Source organism: Labrus bergylta, chromosome 23 (assembly GCF_963930695.1).
Source record: "Labrus bergylta chromosome 23, fLabBer1.1, whole genome shotgun sequence".
NCBI lineage: Eukaryota > Metazoa > Chordata > Actinopteri > Labriformes > Labridae > Labrus > Labrus bergylta.
In genome coordinates, this window is record NC_089217.1 from 21,158,187 (window position 1) to 21,184,386 (window position 26,200).

Sequence of the window (26,200 nt, forward strand, 5' to 3'; positions counted from 1 at the left end):
ATTAGAATGTGCGTTGCGTGCCGCTCCCTCTCTTTCAATAGCAGTGCCTGACCTTACAAATGTGCCTTTGGCTGAATGAGCAGAAATTCCCACAGACATACTCCATAAAGTGTTATGAAAGCCTGTCCAGGAGAGTGGCAGCTGTTGAAGTGGCAAAGAGGATCTAATCCCATGTTAATGTCCACAGCTCTATAATGGGATGTTTAAAAAGCTCATATGAGTGTGATGCTAAAGTGTCAACTGTCATATAGTGTTTGTTGGTGCCCATGTTTATGTTGGCATCAGTAAAAAAAAAACGTCTTATTTTTTAATGGTCTTACCCGGGCCCCTCACAGTAGAGAACTTAACAAAAAATAAAAAAATAAACACTATCTCTATTCCTCTGCATCTACTGGTTCCTTCATTTTTAATGAAATATGTAACAGTCCATTTTTCCCTTCTTTAAACCTGGAACAATTTGATGACAGTGGAGTGACATTCTTCTTTCCTACTAATGATCTGTGCTATGAAGACAAACCCTCTTTTACAGCTTTATTCTAATACATGTTCTAGGTGTGACATGACAGCTGTAAATGTTGTATAGCTTTGCTCAGTTTATCACTAATACATACAGAGTTTATGAGATGTTGGTGTTAACATTGACAACACTAGTGTTCCCCCCCTGAAACTTCGGTTTGGCACTTTGTACACATCGCTCTTTTACTAGAATATACATTTCAGGCTCCACTTTTACACATCCACATATGATGCACTAGCATGTTTGATCATGCCTTTCAACGGTCGAGATTTAAATGTAGAAGTACAGTGCACAGATCCACTGGATGATTGGCAGACGCAGACTGTGAAGTAGATGAATCTTTCAATACTTCCCCATGAAAAGCTCACCATGCATGCTCAGCAGTTTTTAGTCCTGACTTAAAAAGCAAAGAAAGAAATCACTGAATGAAAGGCCTTGTTCATTGAGGGCCAAATCCCTGATCTCTCGTTGCATTTTAATCCAATAGAAGAAAAAGAAATAGCCAGACCCATTCATGCATTCTCTCTCTCTCACCCTTCATTTCGAGGCCTGTAAGAGGATTTGGCTGCAGCGTGGTTGTGGTAAAGCTGTATCACAATACAGCTGGTTCATCTACTTTAAATCATAATGTCCACACAAAGTGTGTTTGAACAAGGGTCTCAAGGTGAACTCCCATAGCATGTTGTCTGCATGTGTGATACTTGTCTTCAGGCAAGATTTCTACAGCCTGCAGTGCTGTAGTGAGGAGTGCAAATTGTTTCTCTCATAAACGTGTGAGTAGGTTGCCTCGTTCTCTAAGCGTGAGTCATCTCTTCTCGAAAATGTCCTATTGTACCACTGAACCCACAAGGACATGCACAACCAATAACAATAACTTGTATGTGTAAATGTACTTGGCAATAAATTCTGATTATGATTCTGAAAAGATTTTAGAAGTATTCATAAAAAGTCTCACATACAGTACATCTTCAGAAGAACATTTGAAACAGGAGGCCTAAGGGCACCATCTTTGGCACAGAGGATTGTTAAGATTTCACTCCAGTTCTTTGGCTCAGAATAACTCTCCTGTAGGATACAAGTTCCAGCCCTCAATCTTCACAGCGCTTGCATACAGCAGCAAGCCACTGCATGCAAGGCAGAGAGGTGTGTGAGTGTGTGTGCAATGAAACAGGGACATTCCTCAGGCAGTGTGCCCTGCTCACGCCTCTAGAAGCTCTGCCCATTTAATGTTATGGTGTACAGTGTGTTTGTTTGTTTATGTCAGTGTGCATGTGTGTGTGCCTGTGTGTGTGTTTAAACCTTATGACGTGTCACAGCTGGTGTTTGTTGCTCAACTTCATTTGTTTTTAGAATGCCTGTGTTATCCAGTTTTGGGCCACTCCTTTAACTGTTTTATTGACGCTTTCTTATCTATTTCTATAGCTAAATACATCTTTCTATAAAAGTGCTCCAAATAATTTTAACTGCGTAATCCAATGGGTTATCTGCAGATATATCGCACAATCACTTTATCATCGTTATTGTGCTGCCAAAAATATCACTTATTATTCTGCCAAAGAGCACCTATGGAAGTCTGGAAAAGGGGAGGAGCTAACTTTTGAAAAATTTTTACATTTGTAACTACATTTAAACTTTTTAAGATGGCTAGATAAAAAGCTGTTATGTATGACCATTTTTAATGATTCTATTTTTTTCCATTTTCATTAGTTTCTGATTTGACAACACAACAGAGCAGAGGGTTATCTGATGGCTCTATGAGATCTAATCATGGGGGCAAATGAACACAGAAACCATACTGTAGGTCAGCCAGCAGTGAATCCTGGTGTGTGTGTGTGTGTGTGTGTGTGTGTGTGTGTGTGTGTGTGTGTGTGTGTGTGTGTGTGTGTGTGTGTGTGTGTGTGTGTGTGTGTGTGTGTGTGTGTGTGTGTGTGTGTGTGTGTGTGTGTGTGTGTGTGTGTGTGTGTGTGTGTGTGTGTGTGTGTGTGTGTGTGTGTGTGTGTGTGTGTGTGTGTGTGTGTTCAGAACTCCTTCCCTCGGGGTTTATCCTAGCTGTGAATAATCCTCCATCTGTTGATTTTACCAGCAGCAGTTCTGTATCTCTCACTTTCCCTCTCTCTCTTTTTTCTCAGACATGCACTCAACATCATGTTGTAGAACAAGTATTCTGTGTTTCTTTTCATATATGCCCAGGAACAACAGCAGATATACTTCAACTTAGCACCTTTTGTATCTCTTAATATATATATATAATAACAATAGGTCATTGTAGTAGTGCTACTTCTCCTTTAATGTATCTCACACATCATTCATAGCTTTCATTACACCGGTTAAAGCAAAGCATTTAAAAACCACCAGGCTGGTCAAACTGGTCCATTTGAAGAAATGTTTAGTAATTCTGCATAAAAATACAAAATCTCCACAAATTTGGCAAAACAAACACAGTTTTCTAATACAGACAAAATGTGCCAAATACATGCAAATACACAATATCTCTATCTAGAGAGGAACTTTGTGTTTGCAAATTGTTTTCTTAAACAGCATTGAATTGAGCTCTAAGGGCCACCATACCAAAGAACCTCTGAGGGGCAATGGCACTTGTATTTAAGGCAGCTTTAACTTTAGTTGTTTGATGGTTTGTACTCTGATCTTAATAATTCTACACATATTGTCTCAAACATGTTTGATATTTGGAATAAAGAGATCTTGATAATATCGTCCAAACTTTCTGAGCATGACCACAACATCGAGGGAAAGAGAAGACTTAAAAGTGAAAGAGCAGTGGACAGTGTTACTAAGCAACAATAAACAATTACCCTTGAGGTTAGCTACCATACTTATTGTTGTATGTGCATGTTTGAGATAAGAGCGCAGACATACTGTGAAGTTTCCACTTTGGCACGAGGCCATGTGATTTATAAACCAGTCAAACTTTTCAAAAGCTAACCTAATCTCAAAGTCTTTATTTGCCAGCAAAGTTTCAGAGTTCCTAGTCTTGTCAGATGCATGTACTTGATTGAATCGAAAGAGTTTACAAATGTATTTTCTCCCATCATTTTAACCCTATTGTACAGATACTTCCATTCATTCAAAGTCTGTTTCTATTATTCCTATGTTTAATGTTTACAATAGGACATCTAAAAACCTTAGTAGTCAGTGCTGACTCACCTATTTGTTTAATAAAATGAAGCAGAGCCATAGATCAAGTAGTAATTCTGATGGTTGTAGGTGTTCACTAAAGGCTACAGGTTTTTCAAATCTCTATTCCTGTCAATGGGATGATCATGTTTTATGTTTACTGATCCTTATACAGTTCTGCAACATGCTGCCTAAGCTCTTGAAGTGATGATGTGGAATTCCCAGAAATGGTGATGCTTGTTTTGTACAATCAAGCTGTGTCAACACCCTGCATCGTCTCGCTGCAGGGTGCAAGAGGGGGATAAAAGAGGGAACTTTCCCCTGTGGTTTATCCTCATTTGTCCTTTTTTTTATGTGATATGTGAGAGGTATTCCTTTGTTTTACTCTCCTGTCCTTTTCTATCTTGATTAATTTTGTCCCAATGTCGTGTCACATCATTTTGTTGTGTCACAATCAATCACAACTTGTGGGAAAAGAGAGAGAGAGATGACGAGGTACTTCGTTAATGTTAAAACATTAACTGAAATATCTTAAAAGGCAAAACACTTTATCAAGAATGCAATCAAATACGCAACATTAAGAAGGAGATTCTTTATTTAAACACATTGAGAACAGCCTTTATCTAAATCACATCTGTGATATTGGGGACGTCTTCAACACAGAAACCAAACAGGCATTACCCTGAGATACATTTAAGAACAATGTAAGCTATTTCAATCCATTTCTTTTTGCCAATAATCAAGACCTCTCTGCTTAACATTTGTGGGCAGCTGGGGCTCGGTTGGTAAAGTCGATCACCTCTCAACCGGCAGGATGGGGGTTTGATCCCCAGCTCCTGCAGCAACATGTCTGATTTGTATTTTTTTATTTAACCTTTATTTAATCAGGTTGGTCCCATTGAGATTAAAACCCATTTTTCAAGGGAGACCTGGCCAAGACAGACAGCAGCAAAAACATAAAGTTACAGACGGAAATACAAAGAGAGACAAAGTACAATTTACAAAACACAACATTTAGGATTAAAATAGAACCATCTATGAGTCATATCCGATGTGTCCTTGGGCAAGACACTTAATCCCAAATTGCTCCCACTGCTTCGTCAGCCGCGTATGAATGTGTATGAATGGGATTAGTTACTTCTGATGGTCTCACTACACAGCAGCCTCTACCATCAGTGTGTGAATATGTAGGTGTGACATGCAGTGTAAAAAAAACACTTAGAGTAGTAGAAGACTAGAGTCTATACAAGCTCAAGTCCATTTACCATTTACTAGTTTACACAAACTCTCAATCACAACAAGTAGTGCTCAGCTGTAAACATGTGACTCAATACTTGACATTTTTTGAGAGGTTGTTTTTAAGTGAGATGACATTCCTCTGTCTTTACCTAGTAATGACCTTTGACCCCTGTGTGTTTGTATTAGGTCACAGAGCTGGCAGGTTACACTGCACGGGTTCACAACATGTTTTTGGTGTTTGAGGATGTCCAGAGGGGCGTCTACAAGCGCTCTTCTCTATCAGCCACAACAGGAGCCGAGAAGAAGAGCAAGCCTGAGATGCACATAGACGGACCGCTGGAGATACAGGGTACCCTGTTGTTTTGTACACACGTGTATACCTCCCATTTAATTCAAATAAACAAAAGAGGACAACAGCAGTCACCAGCCTACTATTCTATAGTCTCTTTTAGATATCTTGGTGGAAGTTCCTAAGAAAGCTCTTTAAAGGCTTTATATGTGTTTTTTTTGATCCAGCAGATGTCGCCCTTGAGCACCAGCGTGAAACCAAAACAACTTGTACTGCATTGTTGTGTTAGCATGCTAATGCTAGTGATCTTTATTATGCTCGTATCTTCACACTGCATGTAAATTTACCTGAAATGAACGTGATCTAGAAACACAGTTAAGCAGTGAGTACAGTATGTTATTCTTCTTTTCTCTAGTCCCTCAATTAAACTACTTTTATACACAAGGGGAGGAGTCAGCCGGCCGTCCAGGCGATGTAAACAAACTGAAGATAGGACTCTGAAAACTCTGAAAACATCACAGACAGTGGGACTCGAGTGTTACACCCATTGTAGACAGTCATGACTCACAGAGTTATTTTCAGAGGATAGACTTGATTTATATTGATTTATAAGTGTTAAAAATCACATATAAAACCTTTAACAGGAGATGGCTTCAGTTACACCCTTAGATCTCTGTGTTCTCCTGTCAAAGTTTGCGTTTTTTTGCATTTTGCAATACATCATATTTCAAGAAAAAAAGTTGATCTTGTTGATTAGATAACTTATGTACCTGTTATTTTGACCCATGAAGAAATTCTTCTGCTAGAAATCAGCTTTAAGCTTATAGATAAGCGCAGGTATTTTTTAACCCCATAAATCCTGCCATGTAGGTTTTTATCTCATCCATATCCATGCTCAAGCCTAAACACAGCCTTGTCCTCACTATCTCATATTTGACACTGTAGTGGTGGTCTTTCTCGCTTTTGTTTTCTCAGGTGAAGTGATAGATGTAGAAAATGGAATTGTGTGTGAGAATGTTCCAATAATAACACCTAATGGGGACGTGGTAGTGTCTTGCCTGAATTTTAAGGTAAGACTGCCCTGCTCTTTTGTCCTTTGATTGTCTGTATTATATTTCAGTAAAAATCAAAAGCCCCACAATATCCTTTTGATTTCTTTCACAGCATCACATTCCCCTCAATATTACCCATCAATGCTAACTTATATATTTGTTTGCATACCATGTCCAATGTTCACCATCAGCCGCCCTGGGGGTCTTTATGTTCCATTTGTTGCATTTCTGAAAACATCCTTTGTGATCTCATTATGAAACAGATACATCCTTTGGGTGTCATGGTGTTGTACCCCTCACACTGCTGGCTACTGGAATGAGTTGTAAACATTCTTGAAATTATTGATAATGCTGACAAAGAGTTAAATATCACTTCTCCAACATTTCCAATGTCATAAGGATGATACATTTTATGCCCCATCTCTCATGAGCCTCATGGTTGGAAAATTGGCAAAGTTCATTTTTGCATGTTGCAATTGACTGCATGTTCTGTTTAATTGACTCTAAAGCCTCAGAGGGAGGTTTCTGATGCCGGTGTCATATTCTTTAAATTGGATCATTGTGTTGTCCTGCTGTTGTTGTTGATCATTTGACACTTGCCTGGAAGCTGGATTTAAAGTTGCCTTCAAACTGTTGCCAGAGCAATGTGTCTTTGAGCTGAAGTTTGCAAAAGTACAGGGACATTGAGAGTTTTTTGGATCTCAACTACGTGTTAAGCCCCTCTATTACCTTTTTGCTAAGATGCATTAATAGAGAAATATCAACAGAACATTTGTTGATATTTTAAAGCTCCCACAGTTCATGCTGACCGACTTCAGTGAAACATTGATTTAAGGTCAATAGACTCACTGCCACTGAGTTAGTAGATGTTGACGCTCTGTCTACACCAACAATTTCACTACTTTGTAAGTGTAATTATGCACCAATAGTTCAGCTAGTTCTTCCTTTTGACACTGTGTAATTATTACACTTAAACTGTTACAGTGTGTTCACATGAGTTTGATAAACATCATAATATATAATATTAAACATAAAATATAAATAGATCATGGGGCACCAGTTGCCACCCCCAAAAAAAAAACACCTTTACTTTTTTTTAAGTGTGACATTTAACTTGTTTAACACTGATTTGGATTAAAAGATACATTATAGGGAAAGTGCCGTTCTTAAATTTGCAGTTTTTATGACAGATGTGGATGTGTTTCACTGTTGTCAGAACAGCAATTATTTCTTTCTTCCCTTCCTTACATTCTTGCCCTTTTTTTTAAATTTTGACTTCGTCTGAACCAAAAAGAAAAGAGATTTAGTGACGCCTCTAAGTTTGAGTGTAGCTGTTGCTCAGACACCAAGAATGGACAACAAAAATTCCACATATTCTTTAAAAAAAGCAAAGGCTCTTCCAGGAGAATTCCTGTGTGATCATGTTGGATTTCATGTGTGTAATACCAGTCAAATGCTGCTTAGCTTAAGCTGAATGCCCATTGATGCTTTCTATCTATTCAGGGCTTATATCTTAATGACAGTATGTGATTATAGTAAGGGTTGGATCAAAGGAGGGTTAATGCATGTTCTCTCTATTTCAGGTAGAAGAGGGCATGCATCTACTCATCACTGGGCCTAATGGCTGTGGGAAAAGCTCTCTGTTCAGGATCCTCAGCGGCTTGTGGCCTGTGTACAGCGGCCAACTCCACAAACCCTCTCCTCAACACATGTTCTACATCCCTCAGAGGTATACACACAAACATCACACATTACTTATTCCAAAGGGTTTCATTGTTGCACCCTCTCAGTAATACAATCCATTGTAACAGGAGCTGAGTGTGTGTGGGACAGATAGACGGAAACCAGAGCCTTGACCACAGTGAAATATTTACCAACCAAGACTCCAAGGGTTGAGACACTTTCAGTTACATTAGATGCTTTATTATTCTGCTGGATGATTTCTAAAAATGCCGTAAAGTTAGTTTTAAAGACCACAACCAACACAATCACAGAATACCGCTTGCTGTATTTTGTGTCACTTCTAAATGTGTCAGTATGAAACAGTACATTTTGCTCCTGTTATTTCTATTAATATATTTCTATTAAAAAGTAAATAATCTTCAGAAAAGGTAAAGGGGTAATTATGGATTTGAAGTGTCTAAATATGTAAATTCTGTTTGGCATTTTTTGTTTTGGATTTTGAAAATTTCAAAAAATCAGAGAATTGAAGAAGACCAAGTACTTTGAGTTTTCTGTTGTATCTTTCATCACAAGAAGTACACTGATTTACCCAAGTCTTTATTATTCTGCTGGATGATTTCTAAAAATGCCTGAAAGTTAGGTTTTAAGACCACAACCAACACAATCATAGATGTTTGTTTTTTTAACTTTTTGTCATAGTTTGCGATGGATGGATGGAATCATGGGAGAGGGAGCTCTGATAGAAATAACCCATGCGTCCCCAAACTGCGTCTTTTGCTTTAGTTAATCATAATAACTCTCTATGTTGTGTTGTGTGCGCCCCATGTGTGGAGGCTGTTGTCCTCAAAAGCGGGCGGCCCAGGTTCGAATCCAGCCTGTGGCTTCTTTCCCGCATGTCATTCCCCACTCTCTCTCTCTCTCCCAGATATCTGACTCTATCCACTGTCCTAGCTCTCCATTAAAGGCACAAAAAGCCCAAAAATAAATCTTTTTTTTCTCTTAACTCTCTATTTAAGATTCAAGATTTTTTTTATTTGTCACATGCTCATACAGATGTGCAGTGAAATGTAAGAAGGATGCTTAAGGATTAAAGCTCTCTTAAGCTTTCCAAAGTGTTGCTTTAGGAAATCAAAGCACTAGATATGAGATGAGATGAGATTCAACTTTATTGTCATTACACATATACAAGTATAGAGTACTTGTATCAGTATCAGACTTCAGTCCATTAACTGAACAGAAACGCACAGAATGAGTAAGACCATCCATTGTAATCTTACCCAGGGCTGTCTAGGGGTGCAGACTCAGCTGATTCCCTCCGACAGAGTGGTGAATATTTTATACATATGATGACACAGCCACCTGTCAGCTGTAACAGAATCCAATGCATTGTTCATTAGCCAGAATAGAGGCTTAATGTCCTACTCTTTAAGCATGTGTTTTTCTCCTTTGTACACACACACTTCTTCTCTGTCAGATTTGTATTTTTTACTTCCAGAGTACTTCATGAAATGAGCAGTTAACAGAGTGCCACTTTAATGTGCTTGATGTGTATGTGTGCTTCTCTAGGCCGTACATGTCCATAGGTTCACTGCGGGACCAGGTGATCTACCCAGACTCTGTGGAGGACATGTCTGCCAGAGGCCTCAGTGACAAGGACCTGGATGCTATCCTGGATATTGTCAACCTTAAGCACATAGTCACCAGAGAGGGAGGTAAGGCAACAAGAAAGACAACTTTCAAAGATGTGGAGCTCTGTGTTTCAAGTGAAAATAAGGAAACTAACGACATAAGTAAGGAAATGAAATAAAGATTATGTAACACATTCTGATAGCTCAAAGCTTTTTAAAAAAACACACACAAAAAAACTGGATAAATAAATCAGTCAAAATAGAATTATAGGCACCAAGAGCAGACCTCAGACAAATATAGAAATCATATGAGGAATAAAAAAAACTTAAGACATATACAAAAGAACTAAAGGAAATAATTATTATTTGGGCAATATATTTTAAACAGTTTGACAGTATTAACAAGAGCTACACAAAAAAAGTTCTTTTCACCCAATAACCTCTTGAACATCCTTAGTCTTATTTATTCTTTGACAATTAATACATCGACAAAAAGTACAATTAAACTGATCAAGAAAATAAACAATCATCTAAGTACTGCCCTATGAAGTGCAGCTTTGTGGTTGTTTTGAGACCAAATAGACTGAGTTATGTATAGAGCCCAACCAATTGATCGGCCTGCTGATATAGAGCACCACAGGAATGAGTCCTAACACCCTGAAGTAAGTTAGCATTTGAGCGCCATGGGGTCTAACGTCTAAAAGTCAACGTGGATTTTGAATGTGTTTGTGGTTAGACACCTGAAATAAGGTCTGTGGTTAACACAAGCTTCAAAGATGTTGGTGTTTTGTTAGACCACATAACTCCGTCGAAAATAGACTTGCAGCGTATTTGAAACGGAGCAACTTGTGACTCCGTTTCAGGCGTGTGTGGCTGCTCGTCTTTCGCTGTATGACAGTCCTGTGATTGGCTGACAACCAGTCCAGCGTTTTTCTCACTGCGTGCCCAATGACAGATGGGATCAGCTCCAGCCCTTGTGCGACACCAATGATGGGTGGATTGTATAGACAGCACTCTGTTAAAGTTAACGGCGGGTTTAATTTATGTTCAAGTAAAACAAAATATATACAAATAGTTAAAGCCTAAAATTAAAAAGACACTCATTCACTTACATTGATTAAATAATACACATTAGGCAGCGTATAGCAGTAACAAATACAAAAAAATAGCAGTGGCAAAGTCAGGGATTACAGTGCTATTTGAATATAATGCACCATGAGAAGAGTTAGTTTACTTTTGCTGAGTTATCAAGAACAATTTGAGTAGTGAATTTTCTGATAGATAGCCTACCATATAATTCCAATTTCCAAACTCTCTTTGAAGATTGCTGGAATGTGTGGCTAGACTAAGACTAATAATAAATGTTTTATGTACTATCAGTGATTTCTGTTTCTGGGACTTCTGCAAAAGCAACAGCAGGACAATGCATTATGAGCTTGCAAATGATATACAATAGGCTTCATATTGTGCAGTTATTACTTGTGTTGACTAAACTTGAGCCTGTGGCTGATTGCCGGCCGCTCTCCGCTCATTTTCATCTCAAGAGGCCCTTTGTTGCTAACAAACTACTGTACAAGGTTTAGTGCTATAAGAGGGTTGACTTCAACGGCCTTAACTGTGAACAAAGCTGAGAAAGGTCTTGATTGCACATGCAACAGTATCACACACATGTTGTCAGGTATCATCAGTCATAGATGTAGATACATGTGCTGTGAATTTTCTGTTATGCCTTTAAAAACATCACGCAAAAATAGTTGTACTGCTATGAACTTAACACTCTGTAAACCTTTTAGGAAACATCTTTCATCTGTTATGGTGTTGTAGTGGTTGTTAATGGCTGCAAACCCAATCTGTTTACATTTTATTGCTTCTTTACATCAATCGAAATGTCTTTTAGTCTAAATTCTAAATGTTAAGGCCTAATGTTTTGCAAGATTTCCAGTTCTATAAAATATCTTCATGCCCTTTCTTTGACTATATTTCACTGAAATAATTTAAATGAAATCCCTGTTCTGTTACAGATAAAACTGGAAAACTCTCAAAACTTGTTATCTAAAAATGTCACTATCTATAGGTATAACACCTTCTGTAGCAAATGTTTACAAGCCTGTGTGATGTCTGCTTTTGCATCAAGGCTGGGACACTGAGCTGGATTGGAAGGATGTTCTGTCAGGAGGCGAAAAGCAAAGGATGGGCATGGCCCGTATGTTCTACCACAGGTGAGAATTTACAGCTTCATTAGAGTCAAGTTTCAAATTGGTCCTATCAATGAGCCATGAAAAGTGATTATTAAGAATGAGCATCAACAAGCCCACAGCCCAGGCTAAGGGAAGATACAAAGAAGTCTACAGAGTGTTTATTGTCTAAGCACTGTTTGGTTATTTTCTGACTAAAAACATGCAGATGATATCACCACGTAATCTCATTAAATACTCACTAAATCAATGAAAATTAAACTAATTGGTTGGTTGCAAAAACTGAAAATAAATCATGGTTATGTCATTGGTGTTTTGTGTGTCACTTGTTTGTTTTGGTCTATTTTGTTCTGGGCGCGTGTGTGTGTGGATTATGTTTTATTTTTTTATGTGGGTTGCTTGGTTTTTGTTGTTTTATTTTTCTCTATTACAAAATAAATTGGGCAAACTAAGATATTATTATAACCATTTTGTTTTCTTCTTCTACATTCTATTATTGTTTTGTATGACATTATAAAAAAAAGAATAATGATGTAAGGATCTATGTTTGGATAAATGAACTATGTTTGGATAAATGAACTATGTTTGGATAAATGAACTATGTTTGGATAAATGAACTATGTTTGGATAAATGAACTATGTTTGGATAAATGAACTATGTTTGGATTGCCCAATAAACACAAAATTGCAAAAAAAAAGAAAAGAAAATGAAAGTAATACTCCCGATGTGTTTCAGGCCTAAGTATGCGCTGTTGGATGAGTGTACCAGTGCTGTGAGTATTGACGTGGAGGGAAAGATTTTCCAGACTGCTAAGGATGCCAGCATCTCTTTACTGTCCATCACACACAGACCCTCACTGTGGTAAGAACAATTCTTCTATCCTTTCTTTTCTAATTCATGAAAAGTGCAGTGGAGGATAACTGAAAATAAGATTCATGTTGCTCACCTTTCAACTCCTCATTCATCCTGAATTCATTGCATGCACCAAGTAAATTTTTACAAGTTGTGTCGCTGTCCTGCTTTTAAATCGTCCTCTCTGCCTCTAGGAAGTACCACACCCACCTGCTGCAGTTTGACGGCGAGGGAGGCTGGCGCTTCGAGCAGCTGGACACGGCGACGCGCCTCTCCCTCACCGAGGAGAAACAGCGCCTGGAGGCCCAGCTGGCCGGCATCCCCGAGATGCAGCATCGCCTGAACGAGCTGTGCAAAATCCTGGGAGACGACTCGGTCCTCAAAACAGCAGAGGAGTGAATTAGAGCTGGGTAAGGGGCCCAGAGGGGAAAAGAAGAGAGGAATGGAGGGGGGGGACAAAGAGGCAATGAAAGAAAACAGAAATCTGTAGGGGGATTTGTTCATGGTTTTTTGGGGGGGGGCTTAGATTTTTTTTTTTTTAGGTTGTTTAGAATTTTTTATTTTGCTCCGAGCCTCTTCCATTAAACCAGTGTAGACATCTCCTTCTTCCTCTCTTCTTTTAGTCTCTTCTTTACCCTGCTGCTGTGAGCGGGACAGCAAGGTGGAGAATAGTATTCTCCTATCGGATGTAGGTTTTTAAATATTTTGTTTCAGCATACATCATTTTTAACGTCAGTTTGCCACAGTTCAAACTGGTAAATTAATTTGTTTGTTTTTTTAGCACTTTACTCTTTTATAGAGGGTTGTTTCTGTTTGTTGTGTTCACTCACAGTGACTCGGTGATAGCTGCATTTTAGCTGAAAAAACTTGTAGTACAAAAACCACTTTATAATGTCCAAAGCAGTATTCTGATCCCAGCGTTCTGGGACTGTACAGGATGAACATGTTTCTTAATTTAGCAGTAGAATCTTGTCCCAACTGAAGTTACCTCCTAACTTTGAGAGTTCATAAGAGACTATTTTTCAAAATGTCACAGTATGCCTTGGTTTGATTGGAGGATCTGGCTACAGTACAATCCCTTTCCTGATACCTCACCTTAACCCATCTTCTTGCTGACAAAGTGAACCACTAAGGCTCAGTTGCAGATGCACACATAGCTGGCACAGAAAAATGGCCGATCTGGGGTCATTATTATAATGATTAGTGACGCAGGCCTGACTCCTTAACTACAGGTTTCTGCTTTATTGAACAAATACAATGAGATTAAGAGCCACCCTCAAAAGCTTTCTGGTCCTGGTGGTCTACATATATATACCATACACAAATAGCGATGTTGCTGACAGACCCACCTGCACGCAGTGCCCTGTTCAAACTGTTCGCTGTGTTGACACCAAACACACCTGTGTGCTTAATGATTGTTGGCTCTTTTTGAGTCTGTTTGGATGTACAACATGGCATGATGTGACAATGAGCTAATACATGGCGCTCATTCTATCAAACTATAAACTTGATGAGGACACAAGTCAAAGCTTCATTTTGGTTTTAAAGTGGAAGCAGAGTGTTTACATTACCCTGAAAGTTTTGGTAAAACTCCACACATTACATTTTAGTTTATTAGGCCTTATTGTGTTTAACAGAATAGGACTTACTTTTGGTTTGAGCACTATTTGACAAACAGTCCGATCATTCTCTTTCGACCTCCATGCTTTAACACATAACTTCTCTGAAGGTGTGATACTGTGAAATTAGTGATCCAGTGCATAAACATCATTACCTTTTCATGAAAAAGTCATAAATGCTGTTTTCATGTGGTGGTTGTAAGTTTGAGATGTAGCTGTACTTCTTTTCAGACATGTGTGCATAAAGAGTCTAAATGAAAAGGATTTCAAAGGCTTTCGACTATTGGGGGTGTACCAGGGAGTTTGGATTGTTTTCTACATCACACAATAGGAACAGGGAGTTGAACATTCAATGATTTGATTTATTAAGGATCATTTTTTGTGTGATAGGTTACCAAATGTTTACCTAGTTGAACTGTGATTCAATGTGTCCTATGTTCAAATCTATGTATCACCCCTAACTTCAATTACAGAACCCAGAACCAATGACATGTGTGGAATCACTATAGAATCATATGAATGAGGAAATCATTTTATAAGAGAGAAAAATCACTGGACTTGTGTATTTATACTTTAACACCAATCAGAACTCAATACATGTTATTCTGAAAGATGTATTGACTGGTTAAGTGTAATATCAGGTCACTGGAAACAATAACACTGTTATCATGTCTCTGTTTAACACTTCACCATGATGGTGTTGCAAAGCATGGACAATCAGTGACATGAACAGGAGAAGACCAACACAAACACCTTTATTCTGGTTTCTTCTAAGGTTTCTTCTCCCAGGTCTTAAAGGAAGAATGTGCCACTTTTTGATCCAGTAGATGTCGCCCAAAACAAACTGCTGTTTGGGGACATCTCTACTATTCTGAAAATTCTGCTCTCCTCCAGAGACACACCTCCAACCATTCTCCACACGCGTTCGCACGAAGGAGTTATGAATTAGAAAGCAGCATAATTAAGCACCATTAAGCACAAGCGGTGGACAAAATTGTCCTTTGCTCGAACTGCAATCACCTGTGTCCTGAATTGTTGTGTTAGCATGCTAATGTTAGAACTCTTTGGTTTAGCTTCATATTGCATATAAATTGACACAGAATGACCGAGATCTGAAGACACTTACATGACATCCAAATAAGCAGTGAGGAGGTTCTCATGATATTCTTTTTTTCCTGTATTTATGTGTTAAATGTCACATATTCTTCCTTTAGAGTCTTAATATATGATTTTTCACTCTTAAATATAATAGAAATCAAGTCTATCCTCTGAAAATAACTCTGTGAGTCATGACTGTCTACAATGGGTGTAACACCCGAGTCCCACTGTCTGTGATGTTTTCAGAGTTTTCAGAGTCCTATCTTCAGTTTGTTTACATCGCCCGGACGGCTGGCTGACTCCTCCCCTCATGTATAAAAGTAGTTTAATTGAGGGACTAGAGAAAAGAAGAATAACATACTGTACTCACTGCTTAACTGTGTTTCTAGATCACGTTCATTTCAGGTAAATTTACATGCAGTGTGAAGATACGAGCATAATAAAGATCACTAGCATTAGCATGCTAACACAACAATGCAGCGCGAGTTATTTTGGTTTCATGCTCAAGGGCGACATCTGCTGGATCAAAAAATCACATGTAAAGCCTTTAAAGATGCTTGCTCCATTGATACTTTATACATCTCCTTACCCCCCCCCCCCCCCCCCCTTTGGCTTTCAGTGCATGGTTTTAGAGGACTTAAGACCATATGGAAGCAAACATTACAAAAGGACTTTCATTATTCTTCCCTGAAAATGTGACAGGAGAATAAAATACAATGCAATTGTGAATGCATTCAATTTATATCCACCAGAAACAATAATCTGAATTCTCTGTAATGGTCTAGTTATATCAGCTGGACAAACACTTCAACATTGGTTCAGTAGGCATTACCATAGACCTGAAAAGGAACAGAACAAGTCCTTTCAGATGCATTCTGGTGTTTCTGATCCCTAACATTCTGTTACTCCGCTGTCATTCAGACTTTGTTGACAGGAGGCCAGAGAAGCTGCTGAATGACGCAGAGTCTGCCAGGTGACACTGCAGCATAAGGTCAGCTCCAGAGTAGACAGTGCCTCATTGGCATGACCATTAATCGTATAGCTAAGGCAGAAATCATTTTTCTTCATTCATTGGTATGCATCTTTTACCTTTCCTGGAAGCAGTTATCACTCACCCTGCCGCTCAGTGGTGATTTGTGGCAAGTCAGTGCTTTATTTTTTATTTTTTTAAATCCTCCAGAATATAAGACTTTATCAAATGAGAGAAGATCTGTTTGTTCCATTTCTTAATTTGTTAGTTTTTTGCATTTATATTGATCTATTTCAAAATGTGTTATTAGAAATGTACACCTTTATCATGGAAGTTAAACCTTCATTTGTTTCCACTGCCTCCAGGTACAATATCCCTTCAGTTTTTCTGCCACTTTTAAATATGCTGCTCTGCTGTGACTCTCTGCTAGTAAGCAGGTCTGAAGCTGGAACTAATTACAGGGAAAACAATATTTTTATTGTCAGTGTTTCTTCTAAAATGGCACATCAGCATTTCTTACCCATTAATAGGAAACCATTCAAACCAATTGACCTATTCATATAGTTTGACCTCTAGCCTCTCCTATTATATACCCTAATGACACCCTTACTCACATCACTTTCTTTCTATAGAAAGTTAGGCCTTCCAGCCTTCCAGTAAGAGTTTGAATGAATCTGTTATGTATGATAATGCCCCCCTTCTGGTTTCAAAGACAATGTGTGGTCAGGTCATTAAAGGTTCTCAATGTGTGATATTTTTTTATTTTATTATTGTGTTGATAGTGCATGTAACATTGATTAATTAGAACCACATAGCTGTGTTTGAATTTGGATTTACTGAACATGTGGTTTGTGAACTGGGATCATGGGAAATGTTAGTGTATGACATTTTCATCTTGATTTTTCATGTAATTCAAGAGGTTAAGGACAGTCAAATCAATATTATCACCGAGTCAGGAGAGGAAATTTAGGTCGGGGAATATGATTTTTTTTATTTATTTCTAACCTACAGTATTAGGAAGGAGGTATTTCTTTGACTGTCTTTGACCTCTGAAGCAACATGCTGTCATCCTCCCTCAGAGCTGGGGATAACTACACTTTGTACTTAACTTTAAAGAGTTCTCTGTTTGCAGACGACTCTCCTGAATATGTAACTATTTTATAATTTTGAATTCCTGGAACAATATTCAGGACTTACTTAATTGCATTCTCATTGTGCATGTGTACTGTAGGAAACCGTATTCTTTAACGTTAGAGTAAAGAGAGGTACATCGGATTAAAGGTCATCTGAACAAAAACATGTGCTAAGGTCACTTTATGTTGAAAGATGAAGATGTATTTTCTTGCAAATAAAAAAATTAAGTGCAACCTCATTAAAACTGTTTCATTTTTTCTCCCCCCCCCTCCCCCCCTTTCCTGAACCCTTTTTTATGTTTTGTTTGTTTGCCATTTCCAGTTGTATTCCTGTTAGCAGTGATTATAGTTGATTAATGCATTGGCCTCTGTTATGCATTTATTACCATAGAGACATGACTCTGGTGTTTGCTTTTTTTTGTTGGTGAAATAATACAACAAAATAGTGAGCAAATGACATTTCTGAGATAAGGACAGTTTAAAAGAAGAATACAAGAGGCAGTAGGCAGGTTAACAACAGGAAGGATAACAGCAAAACAAGTTATTGATTTGATGAAATACTATGAATAAAAAAGTGAATAAAGAAGATGATGGAGAAAGATTAGATGAATTACAGTGAGATTAAAAGTCACATACTTTGTTGAATATCTATTATATTGTTTACTATGATCTATATAAAGTATTTATTTGATTTTGACAGGTTTGTGGGAAGAATGGGAGAATGGGTATCAGGAAAAGGAAGGAAAAAATAAGCAAATAAACAACTACTAAAATAACAATGATATTCATAATAACTCTAACCATAGTAATCATAATATAACTGTCATTATATCAGGCACAGTAAAGTTCAATTACATACGTGTCCACATATATTTACATACATATGTGCCTGTACCTGCATATTTGCAAGTACATGCAAATATGCACTTACACGCATTATCAACCTGAGAACACTAATGTTGCCAATATACATTTATGAAATACATAAACACTAACTCAAAGCAGGTTGTTAGGATGTAGCATGTTGATGCACAGAATATTGTAAATCAGTGGTTTAGATTCATTAGATACACGAGTCAATAAAAAAACTGAATTGATTTTCTCTGTTTTACTGATTCTGAACATGTATAATTGTGGATACAGTTTGAGACAGATCCAGGAAAGGTTTTGTGCCATTTCATATATACATTTCTGTGTTTGAGAGCCTAAATGACAGTCTAAACAGTACAACACATACCGATCACAAATTACAGTGTTGGTCTACAGGAAGCTCATTTTTTAAGTCCTTTGATGATGAAGACAAGGGTGTATACTACTTAATAATGCAATAATATAGTTAACCACAAGGTGGCAGCATGACCAAGTAACTTGATGTATGGCAAACTGGTTGTTTGAATTACAGTAAACTCTGGACCACAGGAAAATCGACACACGAAAAAATAAACGTCAGTCCAGATTTGCACAACTATTAAAGAGTATCGTGAAATAGAATAAAGGGATTTTGTTTCCCCCATTGCATATGTGTTCAATTACCAGCGTGCTTCAAACGAAACAGAAAAAGACACAGAAATTGTGTTTTAATACTCATTAGAAACTTAGAAATGTTAAGTGTTTTATAGCTGTGTGTTGTTAGTGATATAAAGATTTTTTTTGTTGCTTGTGTAAAGTTTTGATGAAAAATTATTATTTTAGAAGAGTTGATATGTTTGAATGTAGTGATTGCTTTTGCAAGAGAAGTGAAATGTATTTTGTTCTTCTGTTTTTGCATTTTGTTAGTGAAGTTTTGACAAACAGTCTCTATTTCACCAGGTTGTTCTCTGACTCTGATTAACATCAAGAATTGCTAAATGTATGAAATTCTAAACAATTATGGATAAGATTTCTTCTTCAGTCAGAGAGGAGGTGTGTTGGTGTGGGTCGTAAAAATTGGCTTTTCATATACTAGATAGAAAATAGAAAATCATACATAATTGTCATTAAGATAGAAAGTATAATGAACAAAAGAACAATAAACAAAAGCTTGGATATTAGAAGCTTAATCTTCATAGATCAGAGGTAAAATTTCTGCAACACTTTTGTTGAACTTGATGGAACATTTAGAATAAAAGGTTTAAAAAATGATAGGCACATGAATAAATCAAGAATAGGAGTAAAAAAAAATAACTTAGCAAAGTTAAATTAAAGTCTCGAAAGTAAATTCAGAAAAAAGAACATAATCACTTTTTAGTATCATTGTGTAAAAATAAAGGGAGTTGGTCCCCTTTAATATAGAAAGCTCTTATGATATAGGACTAAATGTAAATTAAAAACTGCATTTAACTGCAATGTACTGTTGTGAAATATAAGATATAGCCTAGCCTACGATTCAGCTGGAACAGTTATAAACGAATAATATAGCAAAACTTAAGAAGCCTGTTGTAGAATATTTAGGCTAATATAGGCTACTATATGGTATTGATCATAATGAATCATCACAATGGTGAGTATGCTATAATAAACTGGATTTATTAGAAAACAAATAATTAACAGAATGAACAACGCCAGATCAATTATTATCTCGTAAACGTTTTCTCTGTGTTCTCTGTAGCTGTGGTTCTTCTTGTACCCTGATTGGTCGAGCTCAGTGGGCGGAGTTAGATGACTTCCTCTGTCTGTGGGTATTACACGCAGAGTGGATCCCATACACACACCGCACACCAGCCCAGACCAAGCCAATGGAGGCGATAGAACCGTCGGATCCAGAAGCACACTTTACTCTCACAATGAAAGTCAGATGAGTGAAATGATCATGATCTGCTTCATGTAATGTAAACATGGCTTTGATTTCCGTCCGTGCGAGGAACAGGAGGTGAGAGCGGTGGTGGTGGAAGCTCAAGACTGAAGGTGCAGGGAAGGAGGGGGCCTGCCGCCTTGTTGTCTAAGAGGATCAAGAAAAAGGGAAAACGATCTATTTTTAAGCCGGCTGTTTGGACTCTCCTCCAGTGACACCATGAGCACCGGGCCCGACGAGAGCTCGGTGCGCGTCGCCCTGAGGTAAGGATGCAGCGGAGGACCCTCCTCTCCAGAGATGCTCCCATCACACACCTGCCACAACCATGCACATCTTATGCATTCATGTTTTGATTCTGGCCTCAGCGTTCACCATTGACAATGGATATATTCAATTCAATTTATTTGTATAGTGTCAACTCATAACAAGTGTTATCTCAAGACACTTTACAAAAAGCAGGTAAAAGACCTTACTCATTGTTATGTTACAAAAAGCAGGTAAAAGACCTTACTTATTGTTATGTTACAAAAAGCAGGTAAAAGACCTTACTCATTGTTATGTTACAAAAAGCAGGTAAAAGACCTTACTCATTGTTATGTTACAAAAAGCAGGTAAAAGACCTTACTCATTGTTATGTTACAAAAAGCAGGTAAAAAACCTTACTTATTGCTATATATAGGCTATTTATTGGTTAAGCTACACTCAAATCCACAATTCATCCACCATTATTTTCTATGAAGACACCCTCCTTCTGAGCTGTCTCTAAATCCATTCAAAACAACGCCTCTCCTCATGTGCTTGTGTAAATGTAGACCAACATATGTTGAAGCTATGCATGTTGATGTACATTTGCAGCTAGTTTGCATGTTCATTATGCAGACTAGCTGCACATGTACACCAGAGGCTCAAGACAACATGAGCTGCTTTTGTTAATACCTGCACTGCATGTGTACTGGGGTGGATTTATGAATGAAGATCTCTGAGGGATTAGGCCAAGGGAAAGCCTCTTCTCTTAGTGTTTCTCCTTTGTTCAAAACAACCCTGACACATTCATATTAAGGATACTTATTTCTCCCACTGCAGGTTATGACAAGTCAAAGGTGTCTTGTGCATCACTGATCTGATTCAGTAGTTGTAGGGTTATATAGCATGTGCTGAGTTTAGGGCACTTTGCATTTGCTGCATCTGACTGATCTGACCCTTGTCCTCTTGGCTGTCACCTATACATGGCAGACAAGCCGAGATAGTCTCCGTCTGGTCACCTGTTTTTAAAGTGTGTGTGTGTGTGTGTGTGTGTGTGTGTGTGTGTGTGTGTGTGTGTGTGTGTGTGGGTAGGACTGAAAAAAAGAACGCCCAAACTATAAAATACAAAACAAATCAAAACACACATCAATAGAGCGACATTAAGGGCAGGAACTGAAGAAGGGGACAGGTGCTTTTCTTTGTTTGGGTTTTGTATACGTGTATTGGAAACGTCATATGAACTGGATCACTGGACCACAGAAGACAAAAGCTTGTTCCTCTCATGTTTCTCTCTCTTCTCTGTTGTTATTATTCATTCAGACTTTGACCCAGCACTGTGTTTACTGAGCCAACTCAGTTTACTATCAAGACTTAGATAATAAATGATCTGTCAGTGTATCCCATCATGCACTCTGTTCCACCAGCCCCATGTACAGTCTCACAGGATTTTAATAATTCAATTCAATTCAATTCAATTTTTATTTGTATAGCGCCAACTCATAACAAGTGTTATCTCAAGACACTTTACAAAAAGCAGGTAAAAGACCTTACTCATTGTTATGTTACAAAAAGCAGGTAAAAGACCTTACTTATTGCTATGTTACAAAAAGCAGGTAAAAGACCTTACTTATTGTTATGTTACAAAAAGCAGGTAAAAGACCTTACTTATTGTTATGTTACAAAAAGCAGGTAAAAGACCTTACTTATTGTTATGTTACAAAAAGCAGGTAAAAGACCTTACTTATTGTTATGTTACAAAAAGCAGGTAAAAGACCTTACTTATTGTTATGTTACAAAAAGCAGGTAAAAGACCTTACTTATTGTTATGTTACAAAAAGCAGGTAAAAGACCTTACTTACTGCTATATTACAAAGATTAATAAGACTTCAGTTTTGTCAGAATGCAAATATGGCAGTCAATAAGTTTAAAGCAACACAAACACACAACCAGAAATATACACAACTTGTTAGAACCAGTGGCTTAAGAAAGGTGTGTTAAGTTGCCACGGCTCAGGCTTCTTTAATTCACTTCATTATCTAATGGAAGCTCTTGTACTTTTCAGTGGTGCTCTAAACCAACATACTTTCCGTCAGCAGATGTTCTATTGGCACAATTTATATATGTGCACCTCTGTAGTAGGGCTGGTAAATATATTGAGTTTTTTAGATATATCGATATATTTTCAAAGAAGATATAGAGTAAGACAATATCGTTAATATGGATATAGTTTATGTTGCATTAAAATAACGTTACAGGGGTACCAGTTCACTGATGATGACTGACTGTCTGTCCCTCTTAACCCTGCTCCTCCTCTCTCTCTCTTTTATTGTATTTAAGGAACATTTATTTTATAATATTACTTTTTCAATTCACAAACAGGTAGTTTATTTTTCATGTTTTTTCATGGTTAATAAAATACATATTATATTTATATATATATATATATATATATATATATATATATATATATCTCGAGTATCGCCATTCAGCTAAACAATATTGAGATATGAGTTTTGGTCCATATCGCCCAGCCCTACTCTGTAGTAACAGAGTAGGGCTGTGTGTCTGTGTTGTGGATGCAATGTTTTAAGCACAAAGGCAAAATGACAACATTACATTATTATGGAGCAGTTACACTTCTTTACAGGCTGTTATGCCTCTGTTAACTACCTCTTATGGCATATCTGGGGTGGACAGCTTTGCCCTGCAGTCTGCCTGTAGACAAATGATGAGTGATAAAGATTCCTTGAGGGGCTGCTGACCCGCTTGTCAGTGTGGTTTGGCCTTTTAGTGTTTGTTTTCTCTCAACAAGGGGATGTGATTGGAGCTTCTCTTTGTGGTGTGGATTAAATGCTGCATCATGTTGGTTGTGTTATTTGAGTAGTTCTCTGTCTGCCTTTAATATCTGCACACAGTTTTTGTCTCGTCTGTTATCTTCTCACCTCGTTCACTTTCTGTCTTGGGGAAACCAAAATGCTTCAACACCTCCAATTTAAAAGACGGTGGTGCGTCATTAATTTCTAAATCTAAAGGCTCTGCAGCTGCCAATCGCCTCTGTTCTACAGCTGCTGACGCTCACCATATTAGTGCGATTCATTTTTCAGAATACTGATGTGAACCTTGACACCTCTGAATCGATTTGTCACGATTTCTCGATGAATCTTTAGCAAATACATATGTTTAATATGAAGGCTGTTACCCTTAGTGACACAACTACAAATAATTCTCTCCAGACTCTGTTCCGTCTTAGCTCGACTGAGATGTTTTGCTGCTTGTATGGCCTGAAACTTGAATGTTCTGGTTCACCCTCACCACCTGCAGTAATCTTCTTTGTGTTGATGACAAACCGGTTCTAAACTCACCGTGTGCCGACAGCAGACAGGCAATGTTAGAAACTTAAAGATGACCTTGGTTGACAGCAAAAACAGAACTAAAGGATGAGTAGTCTTCTGGTGGAAGAGAGACTGCTGCACTGCAAACTAATGCTGATATGTGATGAGCCAATGAAAACTGAGTCTTGATCTGCACTTAGTCTGATAATTTACCATGTAACCCCATTTGTCTGAAGAAGTCCTACCCAGTAAAACAACATAACCCTAACCAAGTGTATAGACCATTCACATGGACACTAATAACAGTTAGACGAAGAAGTCAAAACTGTAACAACAGAAGTCAGCAAAGTTTTCTCAAACTGTCATAGCCAACACCTCATTTTACCACAGCCCAGAACTTCTCATTACTTATTCATTATAATTAAAAAATACATCATAGAAGATATCCTTTATATAAGGAATAAAGGATATCTTAGAAGATGGATCATTAACAAAAATGTGTCAGCTTAACTTTCACTCAGTAATAACCTGAAGGCACAGCTTTTCATCTGCCGTTAAATCACCGACCGTATCCCTTTGGACATCAAACCACATCTTACTGTCGGTGCATTTGTCTCCATTAATCACTATGGAAACACTGACATTATTTTGGAGCCTTCAAGTTGTGGTGAACATGAACGTGACTGTCAGCCTCTCCCCACTCTCTAATAGATTAGTCAGCGGTGTGCTTGTGTTTGCAGAAACCTTCTAGCAGGTTGCCAACCAGTTCCTGCCTCAGCCTGTGAGGTCCTAATCCCTCATCCCAACAGAGTGATCAAATGCTTCTTTAACACCTAAACTCTTTATCCTTTTTTGACATAATGTAACATAGAAGGAAATCTGGAGGAGTTTTTTGGTCATTCAGGTTTTGATGGTGTTATTTAAATATCTATTTGTGGGGCGCTGGTGGCTCAGTGGTTAGTGCGTGTGCCACATGTATGAAGGCTGTAGTCCTCCAAGTGGGCGGCGCAGGTTCAAATCCCACCTGTGGCTCCTTTCCTGCATGTCATTCCCCACTCTCTCTCTCTCTCCCTGATTTCTGTCTCTATCCACTGTCCTATCTCTACATTAAATATCTATTTGCTCTTTAGAGGTGTACTCTCTTGATGGACCTGCAGAAAGAGTAGAAACATGACTTATATGTGCTCCTCTGCTCTCTCTGGCTTTGAAGGTTATTTTCCCGCCTGACTGCACACAGATGGGGCAGTTCAGTAGAACATTGTTGTGTGTTTCTGAAAATACTCACACTTAACCATTATGTGTTACAGGGTTATCCCCTGTGCAAACATGCATGTGTGGCATGCAAAGGGCTGTGGTCCAGATTTGATCCCTTATGTAACTCCCCATCTGTTTGTGTGAGTGAAAATATTGTAGCTGCTTTGCCTCATATTTCATGATAAATATTAAAATAAGTGAACTATTTAACCAGCCAGGATGTACAGTCTTTGCCTGAAGGAGCCAGTCAAGTGACTTATTAGTTTGTCGATATCCTGTTACAGATTTAATTATTTATCAGGTATATAATTAGCCTGCAGTGAGGAGTCAGGTTCTGTGCTCATGAATTCAGATGAGGTAGCTCTTCTTGTGTAATTAATGAGACATTTGGAACACTTCGCTGAGACAATCCTCTTTGTATCAGTTAGCTAAAGAGGTCGATGTATTTGTGTTAACAGTATAGAAAGAAAAAAAACTGGAAATTTATAACAGGCCCATTAGTCTGCCAAAAAAGCAATTTGTCTGATTAGTTATTGTCATCGCTTGCACACACTGTGGGGCGGATTCTTCTCAAACGGCTCCGTTTTGATTGTATGAACGATACATGTTGTCCATAGTTAGGTGTGTAGCTGACATGATTGACAGGTGGGCGTGGCCTCAGCTCCAGTTCTCAGCCTGTCGTTAGGTTCACTGAAAGTTAGGCTGAAACATTATTTCCAGTTTTACAACACCATCTTTTTGGCTCTTCCATTTAGTCAAGAAGGGTCATAAATCTGCTTCTCAGCATATGTTATTAATACGTTTGGTGTCTCAAGTTTCACAGCGTGGCTGCATCATGTTGGCTTTATGTTGATTTATATAAATTATCATCTAACTCTATTTTTTTTGTTGTATTGTGGGTTTTGTTGCGTCACTAGTGGCATGTAAAGCTTGACCACCCGAGGTTTATATTTTATCAGAACAAATTGTGTCACATTCTATATGCATCGCAAAATATATTTACCCCTTTTAACAATTATCCAGAATGTGTATTTCCTTATTGGCTGCTTTCAGGTGTCTGTCAAACACATGTCCCACCCCCTTGACCTATGTGTATTATGTGTGATGGCAGAGGTTGTGCTCCTGCTGCCGTCATACAAAAGCATTGTTGGTGTGTGTGTGTGTGTGTGTGTGTGTGTGTGTGTGTGTGT

General features: G+C 38.0%; 2 protein-coding genes across 5 annotated transcripts in view; both read left to right on the plus strand.

Annotated features, from left to right (window-relative positions):
• The first annotated feature begins 47 nt into the window (after window positions 1-47).
• LOC109987654 (ATP-binding cassette sub-family D member 2) lies at window positions 48-17,645 on the plus strand. The gene is made up of 7 exons (XM_065951317.1): window positions 48-5,240; window positions 6,156-6,250; window positions 7,816-7,961; window positions 9,482-9,627; window positions 11,678-11,762; window positions 12,475-12,600; window positions 12,786-17,645. Exons 1-7 carry the CDS (start codon window positions 5,117-5,119, stop codon window positions 12,988-12,990), a joined length of 927 nt encoding a protein of 308 aa, XP_065807389.1. The 5' UTR covers window positions 48-5,116; the 3' UTR covers window positions 12,991-17,645.
• Window positions 17,646-20,083: 2,438 nt separating this feature from the next.
• LOC109987623 (kinesin-like protein KIF21A) overlaps window positions 20,084-26,200 on the plus strand; it is a 42,388-nt gene continuing 36,271 nt past the window's right edge. For all 4 annotated transcript variants that reach the window (XM_020638759.3, XM_020638760.3, XM_020638761.3 and 1 more), the window contains exon 1: window positions 20,084-20,444. In XM_020638759.3, the coding sequence (XP_020494415.1) occupies window positions 20,401-20,444 (44 nt within the window). In that variant the 5' untranslated portion in view covers window positions 20,084-20,400. The remainder of the gene's footprint in view (window positions 20,445-26,200) is intronic.

Excerpts from the sequence above, each read along its gene's own strand:
- LOC109987654 (XM_065951317.1), top strand. The coding sequence starts at position 5,117 with ATGTTTTTGGTGTTTGAGGATGTCCAGAGGGGCGTCTACAAGCGCTCT. Across the intron at positions 6,251-7,815 it reads TGTCTTGCCTGAATTTTAAG|GTAGAAGAGGGCATGCATCT; the intron begins GTAAGACTGCCC and ends TCTCTATTTCAG. Across the intron at positions 9,628-11,677 it reads CATAGTCACCAGAGAGGGAG|GCTGGGACACTGAGCTGGAT; the intron begins GTAAGGCAACAA and ends TTTTGCATCAAG.